The following is a 25,018-nucleotide window of genomic DNA, read 5'->3' as shown; positions in this document are numbered from 1 at the left end:
CACCATCATTTACAGAACTGTAGCATAAAATGTATCTCAGATGTCATGGTTTAAATTCAGATTTTATAAGAAGATCAAGTGCCTCTGTGTTTACTTCTCTATAGAAGGTCGGTCCAGGGGATTGGATCTGAACCCTTTATTCTCATGTCAGTGTCACTACTCACAGTAATTACTCATATGCTGTAGGTTGTTGGATTAAGCCCAGAGAGATATATGTTCACCTTGACTGAGACATTTTAGCACTAACTGTAAGAACTAATAGGAAACGCTGCATTAATGATTGCTAAGGCATGAAAAAGAAGCTGGTAGCTTGAAGCCCAAATAAATGAGGGCCTGTCAATCCCTTGAAAGGTTCAAGGCAACCTCAGCTCCCAAGTAAGTATAAAATGAGAGCATTTAGTACCTTTTTAGGCTTTGGAGCTTCAAATAAGACTATAGTTCTGGCATTAGAAAGAGTCTACTGCAAAATAAAGTTAAGTGGAAAAGTAGTTAAATGCTTGATTCTTTATTAAAAGTTGGTTATATTTCTCTCTCTAACAACTTCTTAAAATGAACAGTAAGATTAGCTGTGTTTTTCTCTTTACTTTCTAATATTCTGGTGAAATAAGCACACTTCATTACCTTCTTTTGTACTAATTTTCCTCTGTTCTTCTTTCCTCTTCTTTTGCTGCCTGTCTGCTGTCTCACCATCTGGATCCTTATGCATGATATTTGTCTGCTCTACTTGCCACCTCCTGAATGAATTTGGGTTCTTTCAATGCAATTATTGGTAGTGAGAGCTGAAATGGGCTCTAGCTCAAGATCTCAGATATTCTCAGTTTCGTCTGATAAAGGGTCCAGCAATGATAACAACTCAAATGATAACAACTCAGATTCTTCCTACATTCCTGACAGTCATAATGGTATAGGAGGAAATCGGTCAGTTACTGGTAAAGATTTATCTGTGGCACAGTATGAAGATGATGTTGAGAAATCTGTTCACCTTAATCAAGATGGCAGCATCACAGTGGAAATGAAAGTTCGATTCAGAATTAAAGAGGAAGAAACCATTAGATGGACAACAACTGTAAGTCGTGCTGGCCTTTCTGATGACAAAAACACCACCACTTGCGATTCTGCAATGCATGCGGAAGACTGCTTATCCAATGTAAATGTATCAGAATGTATAAAACCAAAAGATGGTCCATTTTTGAAGAGCTACAGTAAAGAAGAGGGAGACTCATTACAGCAATTCAATGCAGAAGTGTCAGACAAAGAATCAGAGTCTGATTTAAAACCTGCTGGTTGTAATATCTGTAAGAAGAACAATTCTGCAGATCTAGACATAAGGAATGTACCTGAGGATAATATCAGGCCTCGCTTTTATAGGCCTCCTACCCCTGGGCCAAGGCGTGTTAGACAAAAGAAAGCCGTGGTTGAAAGTGTGACCTTGGTATCTGAGAAAGAGGTTCAGGAGGAGACAATAGGACAGTTTTCCTACAGTGAGGAACTACAGAATGGAGAAAATAAATCTGAGTATTGCATGGTAGCTCATTCAAGCAGAAAAAAATCGAGTGTCAGTAATCCAAAGTTTAGTGAGATGAGTGACAATGATTCAGTAAATCTTTTTTCAGAGAATATAAAAGAAGAAATGTTTTTTAAAGGAAGCCATAAAAATAATAATTTAACAGAAACCACAAATAGGAAGACATTAGAAGTGCCTGGCGAGGATGAATTGGTACAGAATATATTAGAGAAATCAGTTGTGGAACAAGGTACATATAATAATTTAGTATCAACCTGCAAAGCTAACATCAGTGGTGTCACACCATCATCAAAAGTTTACCAGACGGCTAGGCCAGGTTCAGCAGACCACATCCGTGAGCCATGTGATATTAAACAAATAAAAAGATCACTGAGTTCTTTCATTAGCTATTCAGAATTATGTCAGTTAAAAGAAGAAACAAAATGCAAAACTGCTGATTTATTACCTATTTCTCAAGATTCAGTGCATTCAACCTGCCCCAGACATAGCCAAATGAACAAGATGGTACCTCCATGTAGTAAAGTTCCTGCTGAGAAAATAAATCCAACAACTGGATTCTGTCCTACTGTTACTGAAAGTGAGAATCAAATCAGTGTCAGGACTGAATCTGTGACGGCAACACATCTCATTTATGACAGTCAATCTGCATCTGCCCTCACCAAAAAGAAGAAAAAGAAGAAGAGAAAATCGTCTGACTTTCTAGAGCAAAGTACATATGAAAATCAAAAAGATAAAGAAATTTCAGGGATAATTAAAAGTGAGGGAATGCATATCACAAGCAAAACCACACAGGATTCCACAACAGAGGCTATGGATATTTATTCTGAAATGCCTCAGAAAAAAGGAACGGATATTTTTGTAAAAAACAATGATGGGTCTGTCAATTCAGACAAAAGCATATGTTCTGAAGATGAGTTCTATCACCAGGGTTCAGTGGAACAAAATGGATTACCATCTAACAAAAAAACAAGAAGTAATAACAACAGGTTGGCCAAGGTAAAATTGAAGTCAGGCGAAAAAAAAAGTATCATTTCATCTGCAAAGAGTGAAGATGGTCTAATGACAGGTGATTCAAACAATGAATCTGAACACGGTCAGAATACACTGAGTACTGAGAAAGAAGGCACACATCTCACAAACAGTTCTTGCGAACAGACACCTCACTCACCTGTGATTTCAAAGGCATTGTCAGAAGCACCAAAGAATCCTAACTTTGAAAACGAAAATGAAAATAATATTTTGGAAAATTTGCCATCAAAGAAAGAGAAAAAGCAAAAGGGGATGAAAAAAAATCTAAGTGCAAATAAGTTGAATATGTCAGAGAGATTCATAACACTGGAGGTTCTAAAACAGGAGGATTTTCAAGAAGAGGCTGTTGAGCATTCACTTGAAAACTATGTCCAAACTTGGCTGAAAAACTTTTCACCAAATTCTGTCTTACCCCCGATAAATAAAAAAGAAGAGAATGTAAAGAATAGCAATGTCTGTCATTTTCCTAAAGAAAATAGTGATGTTTCCACAGATAAAGAAACAAGTTTTATTACAAATAAAGTACATGTGACTGGAAAAAACCATCTGGTTGAACATAATATAATCAAAAAAACATTAAAGCCTATTTGTGAATTGGGAACTTTAGAAGAATCAGCCAAGGGTTCAGGTGAAAAACAAACTGACTCTTTGATTCATGCTGATACAACTATAGTAGAAGAAGCCAAGTACTCATTGGAGTCAGAATTTCATCATGATAGTAAGCTACACTTGCTTCATGAAACACATGACAATGATAAAAAGATGTCGGAAGTTGATATTCAAGATACCAACTTACATCAAAGAAAAAAATCTGAAGTTGCTGTTCAAGTTGATTGCACAACTGTCAGGGAGAAAACAGTAATTGATGTTCAGAATAATTGCGTGTCTGGCATGTTGCTGCAGGAACTACAATCAACTTTGCTCAGTCTCCAGAAAGAACATAGTGGATGTATAGGAAAAGCTTGCAGCCTTTCAGATCTTTCTCCTTCAACTTTTGGTTCTTCCTCTAATGTCCTCCTAGCTTGGTTACTTGTATTGAATCTGAGAGAGAGCTTGACTGGGACAATAAAAGATGATTTGCAAAAAAATACCTGTAGCTGTTCTGAAATATTTACACAGTTACAATTTCTAAAACAAACTACAGTCATAGAAAAAGTTGATGAACTGAAGGCTGCCTTCTTGCATTTTCAACATTCAACAGAAAGTAACTTATTACACTTTGGGAGGGAACTCAAAAATCAGGACTCCACACATTGCCTTGAGAATATGCCCATATCTGAAGACCATAATGGTGTACATTTGCATGAAAATAAATCAGTTGATCCTTGTATATCAAAGGACAGTGTAATTTCTGAAGAAGCTCTAAAATTGACTGGTGAATTAGAAAGGTGTTTTGATATACAGAAAGGTCTTTGTAGAGGAACAGAGACTTTAGGCTTGAGTGCTCCTGAAACACAGCTAGAAGATCAATATGCCAATACTAATTCAAATACCTGTAGCCTTGCATCAGCTATAGAGACACCTGAAAGAAATCAAGAAATGCCTGATAGCCTATATAAAAACTCTCATGATAAAAACACTGATACATCATTCAACAATGAAGAGTCAGAAACATCAGTAGAACCTAACTCGACAGTTCACAGTGTAACTTCTGATGACAAAAATTGCATTTTAGATCAGGATACTTTTGAGTTAGAAGGTGAAAAAGGCGTTATACATGTTATTCCTGATAAAAGTGAAGATGAGAAAGTTGATCCAAAGTCAGCAGGTAATGATGAAAAACCAAATAGCCAACACAAACTAGCTGCTGAAACTTCTGTGGAATCTAATAATGAGGATTATTCTGTGCAGGAAGACAAGGAAGATGCAGAAACTTGTGAGGAAACCTCTGAGAGGTTATCTACAGTCTCTCCATTATCATTTTGTTATGAATCAAAGCAAATTACAGAATGTGATATGAGTGAAGGAGAACAGAAATTGCAAGTAGAAGAGCTGGAGAATAAAATGTGTTCAGGCACTTCTCAATTAAAAAAATGCTTAAAAAGTCCTGCTACTTCAGACTGGTCAGATTACAGACCAGACACTGAAGAGAGTGATTATAACTTTAGAGCACCCAGTGATTTGACCAATGAAAGTGAGGAGGAAGCAGTACTTGAAAAACATTATAATACTGGCTACGTCAAAAGAACTATTGAACTACTTTATGGCAAGACAGAAGCTTTGTTTAAGCCTGACTTTCACAATGGATTTCCTTATATGTCGAAAGTGTTTCAAAAGGATACTGAAGAATTCCACTCTGCAGTGATGGAAAAAAGCATTTATTTTTCTCAAGAACCTAGGTCTTGTTCTGCAGAGAAATTGTCACATTCTCCACTACTATCACAAGAATTTCCAGTAAACATAAACAAAGAGAACACTTTATTGAGGAGAGAAAATACTTCTTTACCAACACCACAACCTACCCTTAACAGAGAAGAGACAAATTATACCAATGAGCTCTCGGGGGAATCACCAAAGCAACATTGTGAACCTAGCGTACAAGCTAATGAAGATGAAGGAATATTGATAGATAAAGGCAAATGGCTTCTCAAAGAAAATCATTTGATAAGAAGATCACCCCCTGAACGGATTGGAATGTATGATAATTTGGATACCACGTCAACAGACACAGTCCTTGATACTAACAGTGATGATGTTCCATACTCGCACTTTGGCAATCTGAATCAGTACCCAGTCCTCAATGAAATCTCTTCTTCAGAACTTGAAGACATGGCTAAACCCTCTGAAAATTTTTGCAACTACTTCAATATGCCTCATAATAGTGATTCAGACCCATTTCAGGATGACTTAAGTACAAAAAGCAAGCCTAGCTGCAATGGTAAGATCACCTCCCTTCCTGCAGCAAACAAAGAAAAGATCAAACCATCTGTCATGGCAGACTCTACTTCCACACAGGCTGATACCAATTTTCCAGCCTTTACATCTGTAGAATTTAGATTGCCTGATAACAAGGTGCATCCATTGGAACAGCCTTTAAATGATGACCCCATACAGACTCAGCCAACTGATGTTAGTAATGTTAACAGAAGTGCTCTTCAGGAAGAGGATTCTCTGGATAAACTCCATGCTATATGTGGCCAACATTGTCCAATACTGATGGTGACAGTAACACCGATTAATGAGGAACAGAGAGGATATGCCTATCAAAAGGCATCTGATATTGAGAACCAGCTAGGTCCATGTTTGTTGGCCAAAAAGAGTGAACATTTACAATGGTCGGGCGAAGATTTCATAACAGATGAAAATAATTATGTGACTCTGAAGAATAACCGTATCAATAAGATTGCCAATAATATTTTTAATAGGTTTTATGCTAATAACATCTTAGATTTTATTAGTAACTTTGAAATACTTGCATCTTCAACTCTGAAAGACACAAGCAGTTTAGGGAAGTTACATGTTATAGAGGATATGAATGTAAAACTTGTGGAAGTCAGCAACTGTCAAAATAACGTATCCACACACATAACCAGTGATCTTGTAATAGACATAAATAGTGAACTACCCGATAGAAAGCCAAAAATATACCAAACCCTAAGAATAAGCCTAATTCATATTGTTGGAGAAAAAAAATTTTCTCCCATGCTGGCAGATTCAGCAGAAACCTGTCATTCTGAAACATTTCTGAAGTGTGACACTTCTTTAAATAACATTGAACATAATGCCTCTGAAAATCTGAAAAATGAAAATGCCTTTCCTACAGAAGAAGAAGAAGAAGAAATTTGCTTTTGTACAATGGACAGTGGAAACAGTAACGATGAGAAAGACTTGTAATAGAGATCTTGGAATTTCTGTAACATTAGATTAGTGAAAATATCTTCAGAAAAAATGTTAATAAATATACTGCTGAATGCCACACCCAGTAAAGCTCCCAGTGTGGATACAGCCCAGACTTACGTAAATATTGCGTCACAGTTGCATATCATTGCTGAAATACAAATAATTACGTAGATTTTTATTGGAACCAACATAGGAAGAAAAGCTGTTCTCCTAAGACAGTGATTGATTGGTTAAAAAACAGTTTATCCCTGAAATGTTATCGGTTCAGAAATACTCTGTTATATACCAACCATCTCATTTGTAGAGAAACAACTACTGCTTGTAGAACAGAGAACTGAAGTTTGAAATACCCGAGTTCCAAGATTCCTCTATTTCATGACATTTGAGAGTGTTTGAGAACTGTCTTTCAGTAGAAATGCTTTTCCAGAACAAAATCAACTGATATGTTTAATTTGAAATGAAATGTAGGAAATTCTATTCAAACATTGTAATACAATGAAAAGTAGGAAGCAGAAGTCATGTAAATTTTAAATAGATTAACATTATCAAATTGCTAGTTTGGTTTTTAAAGGCCAACTTCAGAATATTTACATGAATAAAGAGATCTTTCAGTCTCTATATAGGATCATCCAGACCCCAAATGAAGTTTGCCTCTTTTACCCAGAGGATACTAGAAAGGGAGTGCATTTATTGCTGCTGGGATTCCACAGGAACTGAGAAGGAAGACTGTGTGTCGGTGGACTTCCTCACTGCCCCTGCCATATCCCCTTCTCAGGCAGCACTGCTTACTCTTAAAATTTTTCTACATACACTATAAGTTTTAGTTGTGTGTTCTTCCTTAACCTCTGTATTTCAAAGGTGGTCCATGTCTTTTTATTTTTTTTTAAATATGTCATGTTATGAGAATCCAAGGCATATGCAATATCTTTCAGGATCTTTCAATCTGTTATTAGAATTATTTTGGATACCTGTTTACAGCTTTTTTTAATATTATGTGTGTGTAGTAAGCACTTATATATGGTTTACAATTTTCAGTAAATTATTTTAAATATAAAGTTGGATAATATTTAATGTATATTGTGATTAGACAGAGTGTTTAATTTTTTTTTTGTTAGATTTTAATCCCTAACACTTCATAGTACCTTGCTTCAATGTCAGTGAAGTCAGAGATATACCCGAAGAAGGAAGGTGCTATTTTTCTGTTCAAGAATGAGAATTTGGCCATTCTGAACTCTTGGAGGCTGTGTCTAGACTAACTGGCATGTACACACTGCAATAAACCCCGGATCATGTTTCTTTGGTAATCCAGACTGGGGACCTAATTAAAGGCTGACCCAAATCCCTTTTGGCCCAGAGGCTTTAACTGTCTCCCTGTGGGACCGAAGGCACGCAGAGGGGAAGTAGAAGTTGGATCTGGAGCAAAAGGGGTTTGCAGTACAGGTAGGAAACCTAGAGGCACTCTTTAATTCTTTTTAGGAGCCCAGTGGCAGATATATTTCTCCATATAAACTGATACATTTCTGTTGTTTGAAGGAGTGTATTTTATGTAATAAACCAACATTACAACCCTAAAGCAACATATATTGTCTAATATATTTTCACACCAAATAGCTGTGTGTTATTTCCCATGCTGACCTTGTTTCTGATGTTGTTCCCTCCATCTCCACATTTTTGGTGTCCCACTTTGTATGTTTTAGAACTGCTCCAAGTGAAGAGTCTCAATGGTATTTTTTCATCCTTTTACATGTCAATACAGAAGTAAAATCTGTGTTTGGAAAATGAAGCTCAGAATTACTAGAATCCAACTAAATGCCATATAGCATTCTGAGTGCCAGGCTTCTATGCTGTAAATAATGTCTAAATGTTAGATAGGCAAATTAACAGCTATATATATATATGCCTCCACCACTTGTAGTCTTCCTGCTGGATTCACAGCACTCTGTGCTGCATTCACAGCACCTTAACTTTTTTGGATCAAAGTTCAAGAACCTTTAATCAGATACTTATTATAGGATTACTGAGCAAAGCACTCAAAAGGTGGGATGCAAGGTTCTGCCCGAGGTTACAATTAGCAGAGACTATAGCAAGTGGAGAAATGGTTGTTATATTAACTGAAAGATTTGTTTCTGATTTTAGTATGTTAACTGAAAGAGAAGGAATAAAATGGTCACCTCAGAGCAGGACAAAAGGTTGACAGTGAGATGTACCATACTGTCATAAGGTTTATATATTCATTAATAGCTCAGGGAAGATACAGAATATTAAGTAGCTGAGATATGCAGATAAAATAAAATTGTTTTCATTAAGTAAGACTGGAGAAGGCTGAAGAGAGAACCCCACAATGCTGGTGACTAGAGCAATGTACTGATTGGCAGAGGGCAAAACGCCATGAGGAGTAATATGAGCTACTTTATATAGGTAGCTTAATTCTGCAAATTAACTGCAAAAGGCATAGAGCCTTTCTGAATAAATCAATTTAAAATATACTTGGAAGTGACAAGCATGTTAAATAATGCGTAAAGAGCAGGATAGAAAACAATTCAGCAGTCATTCAAGGGCTTTATACAGACTATGCCATTCTTCTAGAAGGAATTAATTTTCTGTCTTGCCATTATTAAAAAAGAAACAGCCAACATTAACACATAGATCAGTCCTAGGAAGTTTCAGTTTATCTAGTTTGGTCCCTTGCTAGAAAGAAACCATTCAATTAGGTAAATAATTAAATTTATTTACTAAATCTGACTTTAAAACTTGTTATCTATAGCTATTGCAGCTTTCACTGGCGGGATGTTCTAGAGCTTGAGTCCTTCTTCTGTTGTCTGTCTTAACTGTTTTGTAATTTCTGTCCTAAGCCTAGTCATGGTTAGTTTAAATACATGTCTCCCAAAACCATCTCATTGTCGTTTACTTAGATAATGTTTTTTTCCTCCTTAGTGTCTACCAACACAACCAGACATTCTCTCAACTTTTTCACCTACATAAACATTTTCTCCATTTCCTCTAATCATCATGGTGGTCTTTCTCAGGACTTCTTCTAGTTTCAATAAAATTTGTTTTGGAAATGGTTACCAGAACTTTATGCAGTATTTAAAAGTTTGTCCTTCTGAACTCTGGACACTGACAGTAAAATTTCTCTACTTAGAAATCTTTCTCCAGGTGCATCTTACAGTCACCTCAACGACTCACTCCTCCTCTATTTTTTTTTTTTTATTATAAATTCCTGTTCATAACATTAAGTTTTGGTTGTATTTTTAAAAAGCATTTCCTTGCACTTCATGCTGTTACATATTATCCCTTGTCTACTACTCCGGACTTTCTGATACTCTTATGTTTTGGCAAGTCTTAGTGACTACATTGCAGAAATTACCTACTCGATGCAGTATATTGATGAAAATATGAAATCCAGACAAATTCCAACACTGATTCTTGAGAAACTTACTAATCTCCCTATAAATTATTACCTTTTGTTTCTGCACAAACATATAATTTTCCATTTAGCTAGTTATTTTGTTACTCTACAGTCTTGCACTAATTAGCTACTGATTTCTCATATAACGCTTGGATAGATTAGAGCTACTGTAATTTCCTTCTCTACAAAGATGAATTTTCACCATCATGGAGGAGATGGGATACTTGAACAATCCAAGTCTGGATATCTCATGCCATGTATCTGCAGTAAACTGATGCTAGCAATCTTTTTTTCTGTTTAGCTGTATAAGTCTGGAGATAATTGTCCATTCATTTAAAATTTCTTCCAAAACGTTACCTAGTATTGCTTTGGTGAAAGATACATGGGTTTTAGTCTCTCAGTGCACTCTTCATCCCATTCTGATTTTCCATTTTAAATTTCCCATTCCATAGCCCACTCTTGTCAACAGTGCTGCCATTTCTCAAACACTGTATGTCACTGTTCTCATTAAAAAAAAAAAAAGGGAAGCAGTTTTCACTTTATTGTAAAGGCATACTTAGTCTGTCGTCTCAAATTCAGCACATAGTGTACATATTCCTTCTTTGATTATTCTTTTTTGATGTGTATGGTTAAATAACATTTTTACTAGTTTCCTTTATTATCCTTTGCTCTACCTTGCTTTTCAGTTCAATTGACTTAGCTAATCTCTTGCCTTAGTTTTGAAAATTTGTTATTTTTAAATTAAAAGCATTCTGGACTAATTTTACTGTGAACGAATATAAATATTGAGGGATTTAAAAAAAATCATACAAAAATCTTATTCAATAGCAGTCAAGACTAGCTTTTCATCAAAGTACAATATTTTCTGTTGGTTTTTTTTTCCTCTCAGCAATATCTCACAGTTAAATTTTCAAACAGATGTCATTGCCAATGCATGGCAGGCTTATAAACAAAATAAACAAAACAGTTACATAGTAGAGATTTTTTGGGGTATCTTTACTACTTTTGACCTGAAAAAAATGGTCAAACAGATCTACTGTCTTGAATATTCATATATTGGTCCAGGTGAAGACTGGAAACTATTAACTGGAAAGGCTTTGAGAGACTGAAAACTGTATTGGAGAAGAAACCATTGTACACAGTGATCTATAATAATCACTACTATTTCTAGTGTGATATATAGAAAGCTCTATGATACGGTTTTGCATATCTAAAAGTGTATATAACATAAAAACTAATGAGAAATTACTGATTTCTCAGAATTGTTAGGCTCCTCAGTTTGAGTATATAGAAGCAATGCTTTGGTATCTTTTATTGGCTTCATTTCTGAAATGCACAAGACATATTTCTCTTTACTTCTAAAGATGTCAGAAGAAAGCAAGACCATTTAACAGTTTATCACAATTAAACAGGTTACTTGACTTTTATAGCACTGATGTTACTAAATATCATTAGTCTAATTAACATGTTAATCCACTGTAAGAATTAGGTGGATTATTTAATGCAGTTTTCTTACTTTAATAAACTAAATTAAGACAAGAGGTTAGGTACACCTACATAGCATGACGTAGATGTTACCTACATATGCTAGTTTCTCAGTTATAAATGAGATTAACATGCAGGATTATATGGTCACCTGTCATCAATCATGGCTCACAGAAAGTTGGCACAGGCACTCTTTTGGATAGTGTAAAGAACCCACTTTGTAGTACAAAGAGCAAGCTAACTTCAGCTGTGGAAAAAGCAGATTACAGCAACTTTCAAGAGGGATCACACTGCTCTATTGTTGGAAAGTGTGATTCTGCCAGTTACTTCTTCTCCTCAGATTGCACAGTTATGGTTTTTTCCCCTATTTTTTCAGTTTAATGTGTTCAGGCTATGACCACTCTTGTGATGCTGAAGTTTAACCTGTTGGTAAGAGGAGCTATTTGCAATCTATTATTTAGTAATGACAATATAATTCCTTTGGAAGCATTGGTAATACAGCTGCACATTCACAGTAGTTTCAGAAAAGTGCTGCTTTAAGAGCACCTCTTTAAAATTGGGTAGTAGTGTATATTCCAAATTTCTCATGATAATAATGTATTTTAGATGCCTGCTCTTAAACAATATAACTTACCTTAGATTCTGTCTCTGCATTTTAAAATTTTCACACGTTCTACTCAAGTCATGGACCTACAAGCATTTTTCGAACAAATAAGTAGATCTCAGAACACTACTGTGGAATTTCAAGGTCTTGTGGTTTGTCCTCAAAGATGAACCAAATATTATGTTAGCGTCTCTGTGTCTCTCCCCTCAAAGTATAGGAGAGAATACCTAGTGTAATAGTTACTGATTCTACAATACTGCATTTCCCAAGGAATGTGTGTTTTACACACAAAACACACTGGCCACACAAAAGTAAAAATTTCCTCAATAGGTATAGCCCAATGGTTTTAGCAAGGCACAAACAAGAGTTACAGATTCTACCATCAGGTCTCGTTAATATGTTAGATTTCGTAATGTGCCTTTACTGTCCCTTGTTTTCTGCCTTTTATTAAAACCAGTATTAATTATTAAAGCATAACTGCTGAGTGGTACTGAGGACATATATTCTCAACTCATTTGTTTCCTTGATACAAAGATACTGACATGCACCACACCTAGGTCACCCTAATCATCAACTTCTTCAATATTTTTTCTTTTGGACATGGCTAAACATGAACAAGTGAAAATATTAATCCTACCTTATTTTTTCCAGAATGCCACAGAAAACTAAATTCAAATTCCTCAAATCTTTGGTTTCACTAGTCCTCAAATAATATTCTGCTGTAGCATAATTCTGTGTATGTATCATGATCAACATCCATGGACTCCTTTAAGAAAACACCCATGGCTAGCACTAAAAATACGGAGTGGCACTCAGAACGAAAGCGGTTTCTCTGAACTTCACTACAGAACTGCAGGATAGGTTATTGCCTGGGGTTTAAGACGCACAGATCTATTTCAAGTATCTCAAATAGTCAATAAATACAAAATTAATCATATCATGATGATCTTGCTCATTACTCTTATATTATTTCTTAGGGTCTTAACCAGAGGGAAAAGTCAGTCATGCAGGTGAAATATGTAGCATAAATGAGTCATTAGATGATAGGAGGCTTCTGTAGTCAGCAAGGCCCTTTATCACTGCTGCTGTACTTTAAAGGAAGCTATCTTTTAAGAAAATCAGTGGTGCAAAACTCTCAGAAAGCTTGGGTATAAACGTATGCCATTTGAGATGGGTATCAGCTAATTAGAAACATTAGGAGCGAGGCTGTTTTCTTAATATTCGTTCCTGTTATCAGCCATCCCTCAGTGATACCATTTCCCTTCATTCCATGGCATTGATACTCAGCTTCCACTAAACCAAAGGTTAATCCATATACTCGGTCTTGATAATTATGAAACATAGCTGTGGAAAGAGCATTGGTATCTCAGAGTATCATGCAAACACTGCAATGCAAGAATATGTTGGTAATCCTTCAGTGGATTCCAAAAAAAAGCTGTTACATCTGTGTAGCCCATCACGCCTTTGCAGAGATACAGATCCTTTCTTAAAGAGGTCTCTTTCAGCAGAGTTAGTTTGCTTTGAGAGACCCGAATGCTTGAAGTGAAGAGTTTGTAATTCCAGAGCTAGCTTCCTGCGAGCCTGCGTGGCTGTCATTACACAGCACTGCACTGGGCAGAACAGATATGTCCTAAGTAAACAGAAAGCCATATTTTATACAATTTAACACAATATTTCAAAACTGTGCTTGAAAAGTGATCTATGTCCATGCAAATTTGACTTTGTCGTATGGCATATGCAAAGTAAAAGATGTGAATGCAACCTGACATTTCTTGATTTTTGTGTGCCCAACATAGCAAACTCAATATTTCACTCCTGTAATTTTGTGAAATATGTATTTCTCTATTCATCAACATATTATCCAGATTTTGATTAGTGAAATGCATTTTGCTTAAGAATTTTGAGTTTAAGTAATTCAGTGAGTCTTTTTATCTTTTGATAGCTAGGAAATGGAAGGTGTCAGTCCTCACCAGTGATATGCCATCAGCAGGAACAAGCTCAAAAGTTTATATTACATTGTATGGGGATCACAGCAGTTCGGGGCCTATTTTTCTTGATGGAGAGGAGGGAAAATTATTTCAGAGAGGCAATGAAGACATCTTCACAGTAAGTAATATATATTCATTGTGTTGCCCTCTTGTATCCTGCCAGATTGCATGACACTTCAAAATCTCTGTGATGAAAAGACAGGTTTTTTGTATGGTACAAATATCTGGAAACAAGAAGCAGGACTTAAATGTAGAACTAAATTTAGTATCCTTTCCCACTCACCTATCTAAAGCTGATTTGATCCATCATATTTCCTGTCTGTTTAAGAAAAACTACTCATTACTTTACATAGTGCCCAAGAAAATACCAAGAAATATAGGACAACAGATACTTGTTTAGTTTTAAAATTTGAAACAGAGCTACAATATTAAAATGAAATGAGGACATAAAGAATTAGGGTATGGAATAAATTTTTAACTTTGTTAAATACCTGCTGCTTTATTTAAATAATGGCAATTTTTATACCTGTAATAAAGTTTGTCTATCTGAAGCTGCTTCTGCTCCCAGTTACACAAGCAAGTTTCTCCCCCATCAATCTTGTGGCATGGTGATTTAGGTGAGCCAGAGTAGGTTTCTTATCAAAAGCTGCATAGCTTGAGTGTATATATGGGATTGTCACCGGGTGTCTCTGGCAGGTGCCACCTATAGGGCCGTATAACAAACAGGTGCTTCCATTGTTAGTATCCTGCATAGCATGTCCCCTTATGAGAAAAGGTGTTTAATGGCAGCATTGATGAAGAGCTTGCCCTTTTTCACAATAACCTCGTAGCTGCTCGGGATGTAGGAAATGCAGTCTTTAGTCTTCAACCTGATGGAGTTTCTCAGAAGAATCCAGCACCTCTGATAGTTTGCCAGTTTCCATCTGTGGTATAAAAAACCCCACACATATAAGATTGAAAGAAGTAGATAAAATAAGTAACCAGGTGCCTGACAGACAAAAATACCCTCTTCTCAATAGATTTTGTTGGCTCTGTTTCCTGCTCCCATTATTATAATTAATTTAACCTCTGACTTTTAAATGCAAAATATGAAGGCAGTCCCTGGTTTGGGACCTAGGATTCCCCTCTTCGGTGAGTATCCATAGCACTGAATACAATTAAGGAGTGTCTGCTCTGAAATGTATAGAAAGAGAAAAGCCTCTCTGCTTGTGCTGTGTGCTATATCTCAGTTAACTCCGGTCTCTCCTTGCTGCTCTGTCTCTTTATTGTTTATAACACTGAGTTCAGGGAAGTTCATGATACAGGGTTCATGGTACAGGGAACTCAGTTCACACCCACCTCTACACTGTAAATGAAAACATGAAAATGAATTCTACAGAAAACAGCAGAAGGACAGCAAATCCAGCCTACGTAATACAAAAAAAATGATGCAGCAAGGAGGGAAGACACTCATGGTGTGTTTCCAGTTCCTTGAAGATAAGCATTCTATTTCTACTCCAAAGTTCATAAACAGTTGTTTGAATAACCTTCACACAGTTATTTCCTCAGCATCCTGTTATCTGTACTGGACACACTCATCCAGCCTGCCCAAGAGCTAATCTTTCAAATAGAGCTTTTTAAGTTGATTTAATTGAAATGATTTGCAAAAAAGAAACATGAGAGCTGAACACATTTGTTTCCAAAATTCTAAGGTGTACCTTCCTAGAGGGGTAGGGAGAAACTCAGAGGTATGTGGGAGGTGCTTGGGAGACAGAAACCATTTTGTAGCAGGTCAGCAGTATAGATGCTAAACTGAGCCAGGTTTTAGGGTCAATACACTATTGCTTTTTAGCCATACACCCAGTCTCTATTCATCTCCCACTGAGGCCAATATTCAGTCGGGAACAGAATAGCTACAGCAGCATCCTGAAGACATTTAAATGGGGTTGGCAGGCCAAGAGGATTTTTAAGGGTTGTCCTTTAGAAGAGCCAAGCTTCTAATGGTTATACAGAGCAAAGTATATTGGAAACACCTGTTTAAGTATCAGAATATTTAATTCCTCTAAACAAAAATGTCACCTGAAAGTTACTAAATAAATTTCTGTTGCATGTCTTTTCCTTTTAGCAAACACTCTGTTTTTCATCAGTTATGTTTATTTTACAGGTTATTACTGGAAACATAGGACATCTCTACAAAATACGCATAGGACATACAAATGCAGGAAACTCCCCTGCCTGGCACTGTGAAGAGGTAAAAGCAGTGAAAAAGATTTTTATCTTCCAAAAGCAGTCATTATGACAGTGGAGCCAAAATACAAGTCAGAAAAAATCCCTGGGATAAGTATATTGACCTCATCAAATGCTTGCAGCTTCATTTAAGAGGTTATTTATGAAGGAGGGTTTTTGTGTGGTATTAAAGTCAGCTTGTGATGGTATGTCTTGGCTGTTTGCATTTTAGTGAGAGCTGTACATTAGTTTTTCTAAAAATAAGTGGCTGGACAGCAAGAAAGACTGCTTAAGTTGGCTGCTGTAGTCTGTCTTCTACAGTCTTTGTCTGCTACAGAGTGTGTAGAGTTTGCTGAAACCCAGAAAGTCATGGAGTTCAGTCTAGCTAAGTCCTCTTCAGATCTGTAGCTGGTGCTGGGTCCTTATGCACAGCACCAGAGCTACATTGCAAATGTTTCTATTTCTATGTCTCTGAGGAGAAAAACTGTAACAGGTTCTTTTCCTTCTGTATTTGAAAAAGATCTTGATGCAGATAAAGCAAAGATAATAAAGCAAAGCGAATCAGCTAGTTCTGTTTCAAGCTTCAGTCGTGAAGCATAGTATCTAGGTTTCTGGCCTGGGAATGAAAGGATCTGGCTTTTATCCTTAATACCAGTGATGCACTATGTGTACCAGTGATACACTACGCATGCCTGAAACACTTCCCTCTTTGTGCCAGCGTTTCTTAGCCTTCAGTTAAGAGACAGCAATTTATGAAGGGCTTTAGAAGCTTCTGGTAAACTCATTGTTATAATCTTACTTCAGGGTAAATCTAGATCTATCAAATGCGGAGTGTCCATTGAAGTTAAATATGCACCGATCAGCGTTCACACGGCAGCTATTTGATGCTTTAACTAGTTGTTTTCATCTGGGACTGAGACTCAGAAAGAAGACTAATAAGGTCTGGGCAGTGTTAACTCAAGTTTAGGCAAGATCCTGTGAGTTCGTACCTCTAACCAATGCATGCCTACATTGAAATACTGTGTCACAGGCAGCATCACTTTAAAAGGTTTCATGCTAGAGCTACAGGGTTTATAACTCTTTCAATTCAGGTGAGGAATGCTTGATTATAAAGTCTAGGTTTTTTGTTTTCCAGGTGTGCTGTGTTTTGGGGAATGCTGGAGTCAGAATATCATTTAAGATACCTTTTTATTCTGTTCCTTGCTACTTTCCTTTTCATAAATGTGTGTGTGTAAGCAGTAAATGGGTGGAAAATACCTCATAGCTTTGTCCTGTGAGACAGAGGGATAGGCTGCCAGCAATTTCTAAAATGTATCTGAGTGGAGAAGCTAGAAGAAAACAGTGGGTTTTCTCTTACAGAAAATGTTCATTTGTACGTTTAATCTTGGTATTAGAAGCTTTGGTTATCATAAATTCTGACTCAACAAATGGTCCTTTGTGGTTTATCGTATACCATGCTCTGTGAATAAAGGCTGCACTGTGTGCTTTGTATAGGACACCCATTTAAATTGAGAGCTTGAAGAAGTCTGACCAAAAAAATGGAAAGAAAAAAAAAGAGAAGTTATTATCCCCCTTCTCACTTCTCAGCTAGGATATATTAATTGAAATCAACAGTAACATTTTAAAAGGATTCCACACTTCAGTGTGTTCCATTGATTTTAGGCTTACAAATATTAATTGCCTCCTTACCAAATCTCAGTCAACCAGGCACAGTTTTTAGGGAGTGATTCATCAGCCAGGGTTAGGTCATTCCTACCCAGTTTTGGGCAGAAAGTCAAAGAAAAGGAATACATTCCACAAAACACACTCTACAAGAAACCTAGCATTTTGTGTGGTAGTGAGACAAAGGAGTATAGGCACTGGTTTCTAGACTTCATAGAAGAGAAACAACCTACAGCATGCTCACCAGATGCTTAACATCATTGTTCCTTGGGAAACCTACATTTTTCTGGAAGATCTGAAATTAAGAGAGAGTGTTCTACAACTGCAGAGCCTTTCTGGTTGTTAGATGTGCTAGTCCTCCATCAGTGTCCTATGGTTTCTGTGTCTGTCTCATCTGTACTGACATATATCAGGCCTGAAAATGTCCTTAAAGGTGCTGCTTCACTAATCCAAGCTTCCTTTTCAAGATCCATCAGTAGATGTTTACAGGCCGAGATGTGCCAGGTTTTTCAGACAAAATGAATGTCTTTCTTTAAAGTTTAGTATTCAAGCAGTAAAAGAGATAAAAATGTTTTCAGTAATTCTGAATTTGTTCAATATTCAAATTAAGATTACATTCTGCAAAGCACAGAACAGGAGTGAAACTACAGGTAAAAGTGTCTTTGCCTCTCTCTGCTGGTCCAAAATCTAGTAGCTACTAGTATAAATTAGCATAATCAGGGACTGTTCTAATATACAGCAGCCTCTGAGGTGCTTACTAAGAAATACTTTGAAGTACAAAATAACTAGACATTCTTCCCTTCTTCAGCTGGTGTGCATATGGTCCTTTTGCTGCTATATGCTGGAAGCTGGGCATGGAAGAAAATTGTGTGAGGCAGATTGGTGTTGGGGCTAGCACTTTCATGGTTTATTTATGTCACAAGAAGTGTTGAAGAATCAAAAACTGTTTCTTTAATTCCTGTTCTGATAAGAAAATAAGTTAAAGGAACAGAACTGCAAGCATTGCCAAGCTTCCCAGAGAGAACTTCCGTGTTTGGTAAGCCATGCCACCTAGTGCCAGCCCACGTGGATATACCAGCTGGAACAGCATAGCTGTATTTCGTGGGACCGTCCCTGAGCTGATAAACCCTGTTTCTTGGCTGCACTTGAGTTACTCTGCCCTGCACTTTCGAATCTGACTGAATGAAAAGTCATATTGGGGGCAGTTGTACCCGTGGAGCCAACATGCCCCAAACCCATGGTTTTGTGATAGTGCCACAGAGCTCTCTCTGCACAGATTTCAACAGCATCCCACACATTTCCTGTTCTGTTCTATCTGCAGTGAGCTCAGCAATTTAAACTGCAGTTCTTGGTGCTGTTTAGGTGCAGTTGCTGAACCTTTCCTCATGGGAGCAGTTTTATTTCCCTGCACATCGATGGCTGGCCTGTGACCAGGCTGATGGGGAAATATCTGTGGAGCTTCCTGTTTTACAGCAGGGTCAGCCTATTCTTCCAGGTAAGTGCAATACCACATCAGCTAAGTCAGGCCACAGACAGCTGCTGGTAGAGGTGTTCATTGCTTTTTATCAGGCCCTCCACTACTTTTTGACCGCTACAACACTTTTTCTGTGTTGTTTTCCTGTGATTACTGGGCATACTCAGGTAAAAGGTTAAGGATCACTGAAAGGAGTTGGGAGAGTCATTAGTGCTTTGAATTTCACAGGTCCTTCAGAAAGACTTCTTCTTTGGTAAGATTTTTAGCATTTGTGTTTGCTTTAAAATAGAGGCAATAGTGAAGACACCTCACATGTGCATAACTACCATGAAGCCATCATACATGAGTCAGATCACAAACTCTATTTTCAATAACTGAGGATTATAGCTCCAGTATGACTATTGCAGCTGCTGTTTTAGTTTCTTTCTTGTAAGTGGCTGAGACAGGCTTCCAGAATACTCTTAATTTCTGGGTGTGGAACTTTAGCAATATTTTAGAAGGCTATAAGTGTTAAAAGCTCCATTAGTCACATAAAGCTTCTATTGTAATTCGAAAGGTGAATGATGCCAACCAATACAAAAATTATTGGGTGTTGCTGCTGTTGTACTGTTCTCATGTCCTGCTCTACCACACCAATCCCTGTCACCCACACTGAATGTTGTTGCTGTATTGTCTCTCTGCTTCAGCAATGGAAAGGGTGTGGAAAGTCTGCTTCTCTTCCCTTCTCTCCAAATGGCATTGTTCTTTTCTGGCCTAAGGAAAGTACAAGGGCATAACAAGATCAGTGTATCCTAGAAAAGATGTGGGTGAGGGATCAAGAATGCTGGGGTAGATTCCCGTCCTGTAGGGTGTGATGGTAGAGAGGGAAAAGTCATAACACCACCGGTATTACTTGCCACTAGAGTAAGATCCACCTGGGACAGATTCCACGTCCTCCTCTCTTCCCTTCCCCAAAAAATCATACCAGCTGCAGAAGACAAGATTAATGGGATGAGAGAAACTTCCATTCAAAGCTCTCTAAAAACTACAGAATTTCTTTTTCAGAATGCTTGATACTATAGCAATGCTTGGTGGTATGCTTATGGTACTTCATGTTGATCTTGCAAAATTGAAGTGGTAACAGGCATTTCAATGGCAACAGCTGTTGTGGGTGCAGGCTACAGAAACAGGATATAAATGAAATTGAGGGGCAGAAGTCCAGAAAATGGCCCATGCATGTGGGGAAACATACCATGGGACAGTCACTGTGGTACTAAAGAGCTGGGTGGCCTGGAGTTGTATTTATGCCTATCTGTGATGACTGAGCACTGAGATCAAGAGCATGAAAAGAAGAGCAGAAAGCCAGGTTTGTGCCTCATTAATATGTCTTTAAGAGAAAAAGAATAGGAGGAGCAATTTCCTCCAGTGATACAGTTAGCAGCTGTAAATGGCTCATAAAATGCTGTAGAGAGAGGCTGGCCAGCCCTAACGACAATGAGTTTTGATCTTGAGTGGTTATGATCTTCCTACCTTTGAGGGCATGAAAAACCTCAGAGGCAGTCAGCCTGCTTCCTCATAGGTTTGGTCTTTGGTCAGGAGGCTTTAATATTATCAGTGTAGGGGGACATAAAATCACCTTGGTATAAAAACCACCCCCACCCCCTTTAAATGAATGTTAATTAATGATCATGAACATTTCGTATTGAATATGCTCTGATCCCCTACATACAGTATCTATTCTTCCTCAAATGTTACTTAGTATTCTGGGACACTGACCTTACCCACCTTCTAATTTTCAGGCTCTTCTTTCTGAGTAGGCCATTTCCTTGTTTCTGAGATAAAGATACAATGAAAGATTTTTATTATCAAGTAATCTCGGTGCATCGTAAAGTACAACAGCACACTTAAACCATCCTCTCAATCTGCATTTTGTAGTTAATTTCTCCCTCACACAAGAGAGGAAGAAAAGAACTTCTGTGCATTTCTGCCAGCCTCGGTATAAGAGGGGTCATGCTGAAGGCTTTGGAGAAGGCAGTTTCATCTCTAACTTAGTAATTGAAAGACAGCCTCTGTATCTTTTTGCCAATATTATATTTCTGCATGAGCCAGTGAAAAGAGAACATAGCTTAGCTTTTAACTTCAGAGAAGATAGTTTGGTAACAAAACAGTGAAGAGGTCTGGATTCAATACGAAAGACATTGAGATGAGAGGCACTTTAAAACCAATTTCTGAATAAAAAGAGGCTGAAACATTTTCTGATTTAACAGCCTTTTTTTTTTTATTCAAAGGAAGAATGTCTGAATTAAACTGTTGAGAGTATTACATAGAGACTTTGTGGCTGTAATGCTGGGGGACTGAGCACCATTCGTTTGACTTTTTATTCTAAGTCATCTTACTTTTGTTCCCTTCTGCTCATGCTTTATGATGCAATCTCTAATTATATGTTGCTGAACTACTTGCTGGGGATAAATCAGAGTTGCAGTGTTTGGTGGCTGATGGACCTTTGCTTTTCTTCTTGCAGAAACTGGAAAGTAGATAGTTAGTGTGCATATAAAGCTCAATTCTGTTTGCATTCCCCAGAGAGACAGTCTGGGATAAAAAGCATAAATCTAACACCAAAGCAAGCTTGTACATTATTTTACTTAATGTTGAATAGGATTTTTAAGGTTTTATACTCTAACTGTCTTTGACGCAGATGTATTTGGAGTCTACAGGCACATTCACAGCTAGATGTTATTCTAACTATAATAGTGTTTGTGATATGAAAGGCTGTCATCTTTTATTGTCAGTGACTGTCTATGAAGTGCATGTGACAACAGGAGGACTGTGGAATGCTGGAACTGAGGCTGATGTCTATATTTCTGTCTATGGAGAAAGAGGTGATACAGGATCAAGACAGTTGCTCAGGTCACAGAAACCCAATAAATTTTTAAAAGGACAAGTAAGTGAAAGGCAGGACATTTTCTGTTATGTTTGTCTGGCTTTTCTCTCTCAGGTGGGTGGTTATCCCAGGCAAGGTACAATTAGAAAAGAGATAATTACTGCATTCCAGTGTTTGCCCAAAATTCCATAATTAAGTAAAAAATACTTTCTGAATACACCAGTTCTTTTGGAAGACAGAATTTTAATTTCTAAAATAAGTAAGCTGTGTACTTCTGTTTTTATTTATTCTAAAAATTTGATTTAATAAGTGAAGAGGAAATGAAACTTTACATTTTATATCTGCATTTCTAATGTTGAAATCTGCTGTAATTTGTAATTGTTTAAGCCACTTTTAAGCTTTCAGCAGGTTTCTCTTTCTGACTGTGATCCCATTCATTTGAATGGAACTACTGCCATTAGCAAAGTGATCAAGCGTACTTACTTTTATTTCAGGAAACCTGTCCTTCTTGGTTTGTTCTCACCTTATCATTAGCTGATATTTCAAAGGATGATCTTGACAGAAGAGTTCTATGGGTTTATGGGTCTTTGGGATCCCACGGCTGGAGAATGCTCTGCTTTGTAGATTTTACTGAAATTTTGTTGATTGATTACAGACTGACATCTTTGCTCTTGAAGCTGTACACCTTGGACATTTGTACAAGATTGTTATAGGGCACAATGGACTTGGATCAGGTCAGAAATCTCTCTATAGAGTCACTGAATACTGCCTGCAAAGTTATTAACCTTTTGTTTGAAATACAATATGAATTTCTAAAACTGAATGTGCAAAAATATTCTAGAAGTGAAAGACAAAGGCTTCTAAGGCAACTGTTCAAGTGACACAGTTACCTTATTGTATCACCACAAATTTAAACTGTTTCATGTTCACTTTCACTATACTGTCAACCATTACATTAAGGACACCATCTGCTACTGTTCTGTCATTTTTGACTAATCCCTATAGAAAAACTGTGAAGAGGGGGAGTGTCTGCATGATAAGATATTGAATATGTCTTGTGCATCTGTGTTATAGATGAAACGGGCTATTAGAATTTTAGGTTGATTAGCATTATCAGTTACAGTGTAAAAATGGAGTTGGAGATTTTGGCTATGCTATCGTGTCATTAGACACCCAACTAATGGTGAAATTCAAATTGCTTGTAGTCACAAGACCTGTTTTTCAAACTCTTGAGCCTAAATATTGTAGAACATAGCACTTATTTTGAACCATTATAAGCTGCTATCTAATCCTGTTGATATTGTGATTGGCAAAATAAATAAGTTTCATACAATGGCTATATTAAATTAGGGGGGAATGTGCAGCACTCAGGGCCATGACATCCAGGGAGGGACCTAGCAGCAAGCTCTACAGTACCTAGAGCAGGTACTGTCCTCTCTCCAGCCATCACGGCAGCCATGACCTAAGCAACCTGCCAGTGGAGCTGCAGATTTTGCAGTTCCAGTAGAAGAGAGAAAGGCATAGGAAGTCAGGCTTCATTAAATCTGCCTCTCATGAACTAAGTTGTTTTTTTTTTTAAATTTGTTCTAAGGAAACGGCTGGTTTCTGGACAAAGTTGTAATCAAGGATCCTATAACAGATTTGGATTACACTTTTCTTTGCCACAGGTTGGTGGTGTTTCGTTTGGATTAGATTTTTAATAACTTTGTAATTACTCAGGTTTTCTTCTGAAATGTCCTGTCAAGGGAAGCGTGTGTTTCCTAAAAAGTAAGCTGAAATGGTCTGATGCTTTTTGCAGGTCTCTGAGTTGTACCTGTCCCAAATCTCTAGTGTGTCTGAGCTAATAAAAAAGCAATAAAAAGTTCTGCCTGGGAACTTTCCACTCTTGCACTTTGTGAACTGTTCGAGACCTTGGATCTGACACCCGCAGATCCACCCATTCTTCCATGTAATGCGATGCAAGGGCTTTTCAGAAGAGTGGGTTGCTATCTCTCTAGCAGACTGATTCCGCTTTACTGAAGTTAGTATGTAGATTAACTTGGGGTTCAATGAGCTCAGGATCAGACTTGAAGATCTTGTGAAATGGCTATCACAAACGCAGCTGCCTGATCACGTCTTTTCATTTGCCTTGCAGCCTGTCACTGAGCTGCAACATAATTTGAAGCAACCCTCACTTCTCTGCCTTTTCCCCTGCAGATGCTGCTGCTCTGAATCTTCTGTTCTGTAGTTTGCTTCTGATTTTATCTACCCCTGATTAATTCTCAACACCTTACAGAAAAATTATAATTGATAAAGATCAGTGCAAATATTAGGAATGGTAAAATCTAGTCATGTATGAATCTAGCTACAGCTTGCCTGTGGCACCTCAATTTTATTTCCTCCTCTCACTTCTCTGAGTGAATAAATAACTGCCTGAGACAGCTCGGAGTGAGTGATGTGCACACTGAAACTGATTTATGTGTGAGTAAGGGCTTTCTGCCTATCAGATACAGCACCTCATCTTTGCCTGACCTAATTTTGATTTTGTATTCTAGATGAGATGAACTGCTATGAAGAGATCTATAATGTTAGCTTCATATATAATTTAGGGAGAGTTCAAGTCCATTTCAGGCAGGAAAATACAGGGTATATGCTCGTTATTGTTAGAGCCCAATGCTGTGCTTGCTGATCTTGCTCCCACAGTGTGGGAACCCTTTTGACTCAAATGGAGTTAGACTGACTTATGTAAGTAGAAGTGAAGCAGGTACAATGGCATTGTAAAAGTATAGTTCAGACATGGTAAAATTGTTGCCGGTGTTGGATTTGCTTCCCTGTATAGGGATTTTCAGGGCAAAGAACAATTTGCATCCTGCTGTAGATTCTTGCAGACAGGCAGAGCAAACATCGTGACCACTACACCTTTTGTTATTGGTCTGGGATTAATATGAGTTCTCTGAT

The 25,018-nt window shown here is 37.4% G+C and overlaps 2 protein-coding genes across 2 annotated transcripts in view; both read left to right on the top strand.

The window, feature by feature from the left end:
- LOC104042565 (RP1 axonemal microtubule associated) overlaps positions 1-25,018 on the top strand; it is a 177,882-nt gene that overhangs the window by 4,369 nt on the left and 148,495 nt on the right. The window contains exons 4-9 of the mRNA XM_064445442.1: positions 13,839-13,998; positions 16,024-16,110; positions 19,110-19,242; positions 21,990-22,141; positions 22,737-22,815; positions 23,673-23,748. Of these exons, the coding sequence (XP_064301512.1) occupies positions 13,839-13,998; positions 16,024-16,110; positions 19,110-19,242; positions 21,990-22,141; positions 22,737-22,815; positions 23,673-23,748 (687 nt within the window). The remainder of the gene's footprint in view (positions 1-13,838; positions 13,999-16,023; positions 16,111-19,109; positions 19,243-21,989; positions 22,142-22,736; positions 22,816-23,672; positions 23,749-25,018) is intronic.
- On the top strand, positions 785-6,388 carry LOC135312189 (oxygen-regulated protein 1-like). The gene is made up of 3 exons (XM_064445321.1): positions 785-4,322; positions 4,359-5,405; positions 5,457-6,388. The coding sequence occupies exons 1-3, from the start codon at positions 785-787 to the stop codon at positions 6,386-6,388; spliced, it is 5,517 nt and encodes a 1,838-aa protein (XP_064301391.1).

This window comes from Phalacrocorax carbo, chromosome 2 (genome assembly GCF_963921805.1).
Source record: "Phalacrocorax carbo chromosome 2, bPhaCar2.1, whole genome shotgun sequence".
Taxonomy (NCBI): Eukaryota; Metazoa; Chordata; class Aves; order Suliformes; family Phalacrocoracidae; genus Phalacrocorax; species Phalacrocorax carbo.
Note: the sequence above shows the minus strand (reverse complement) of the source record. Positions and strands in the feature narration are given on the sequence as shown.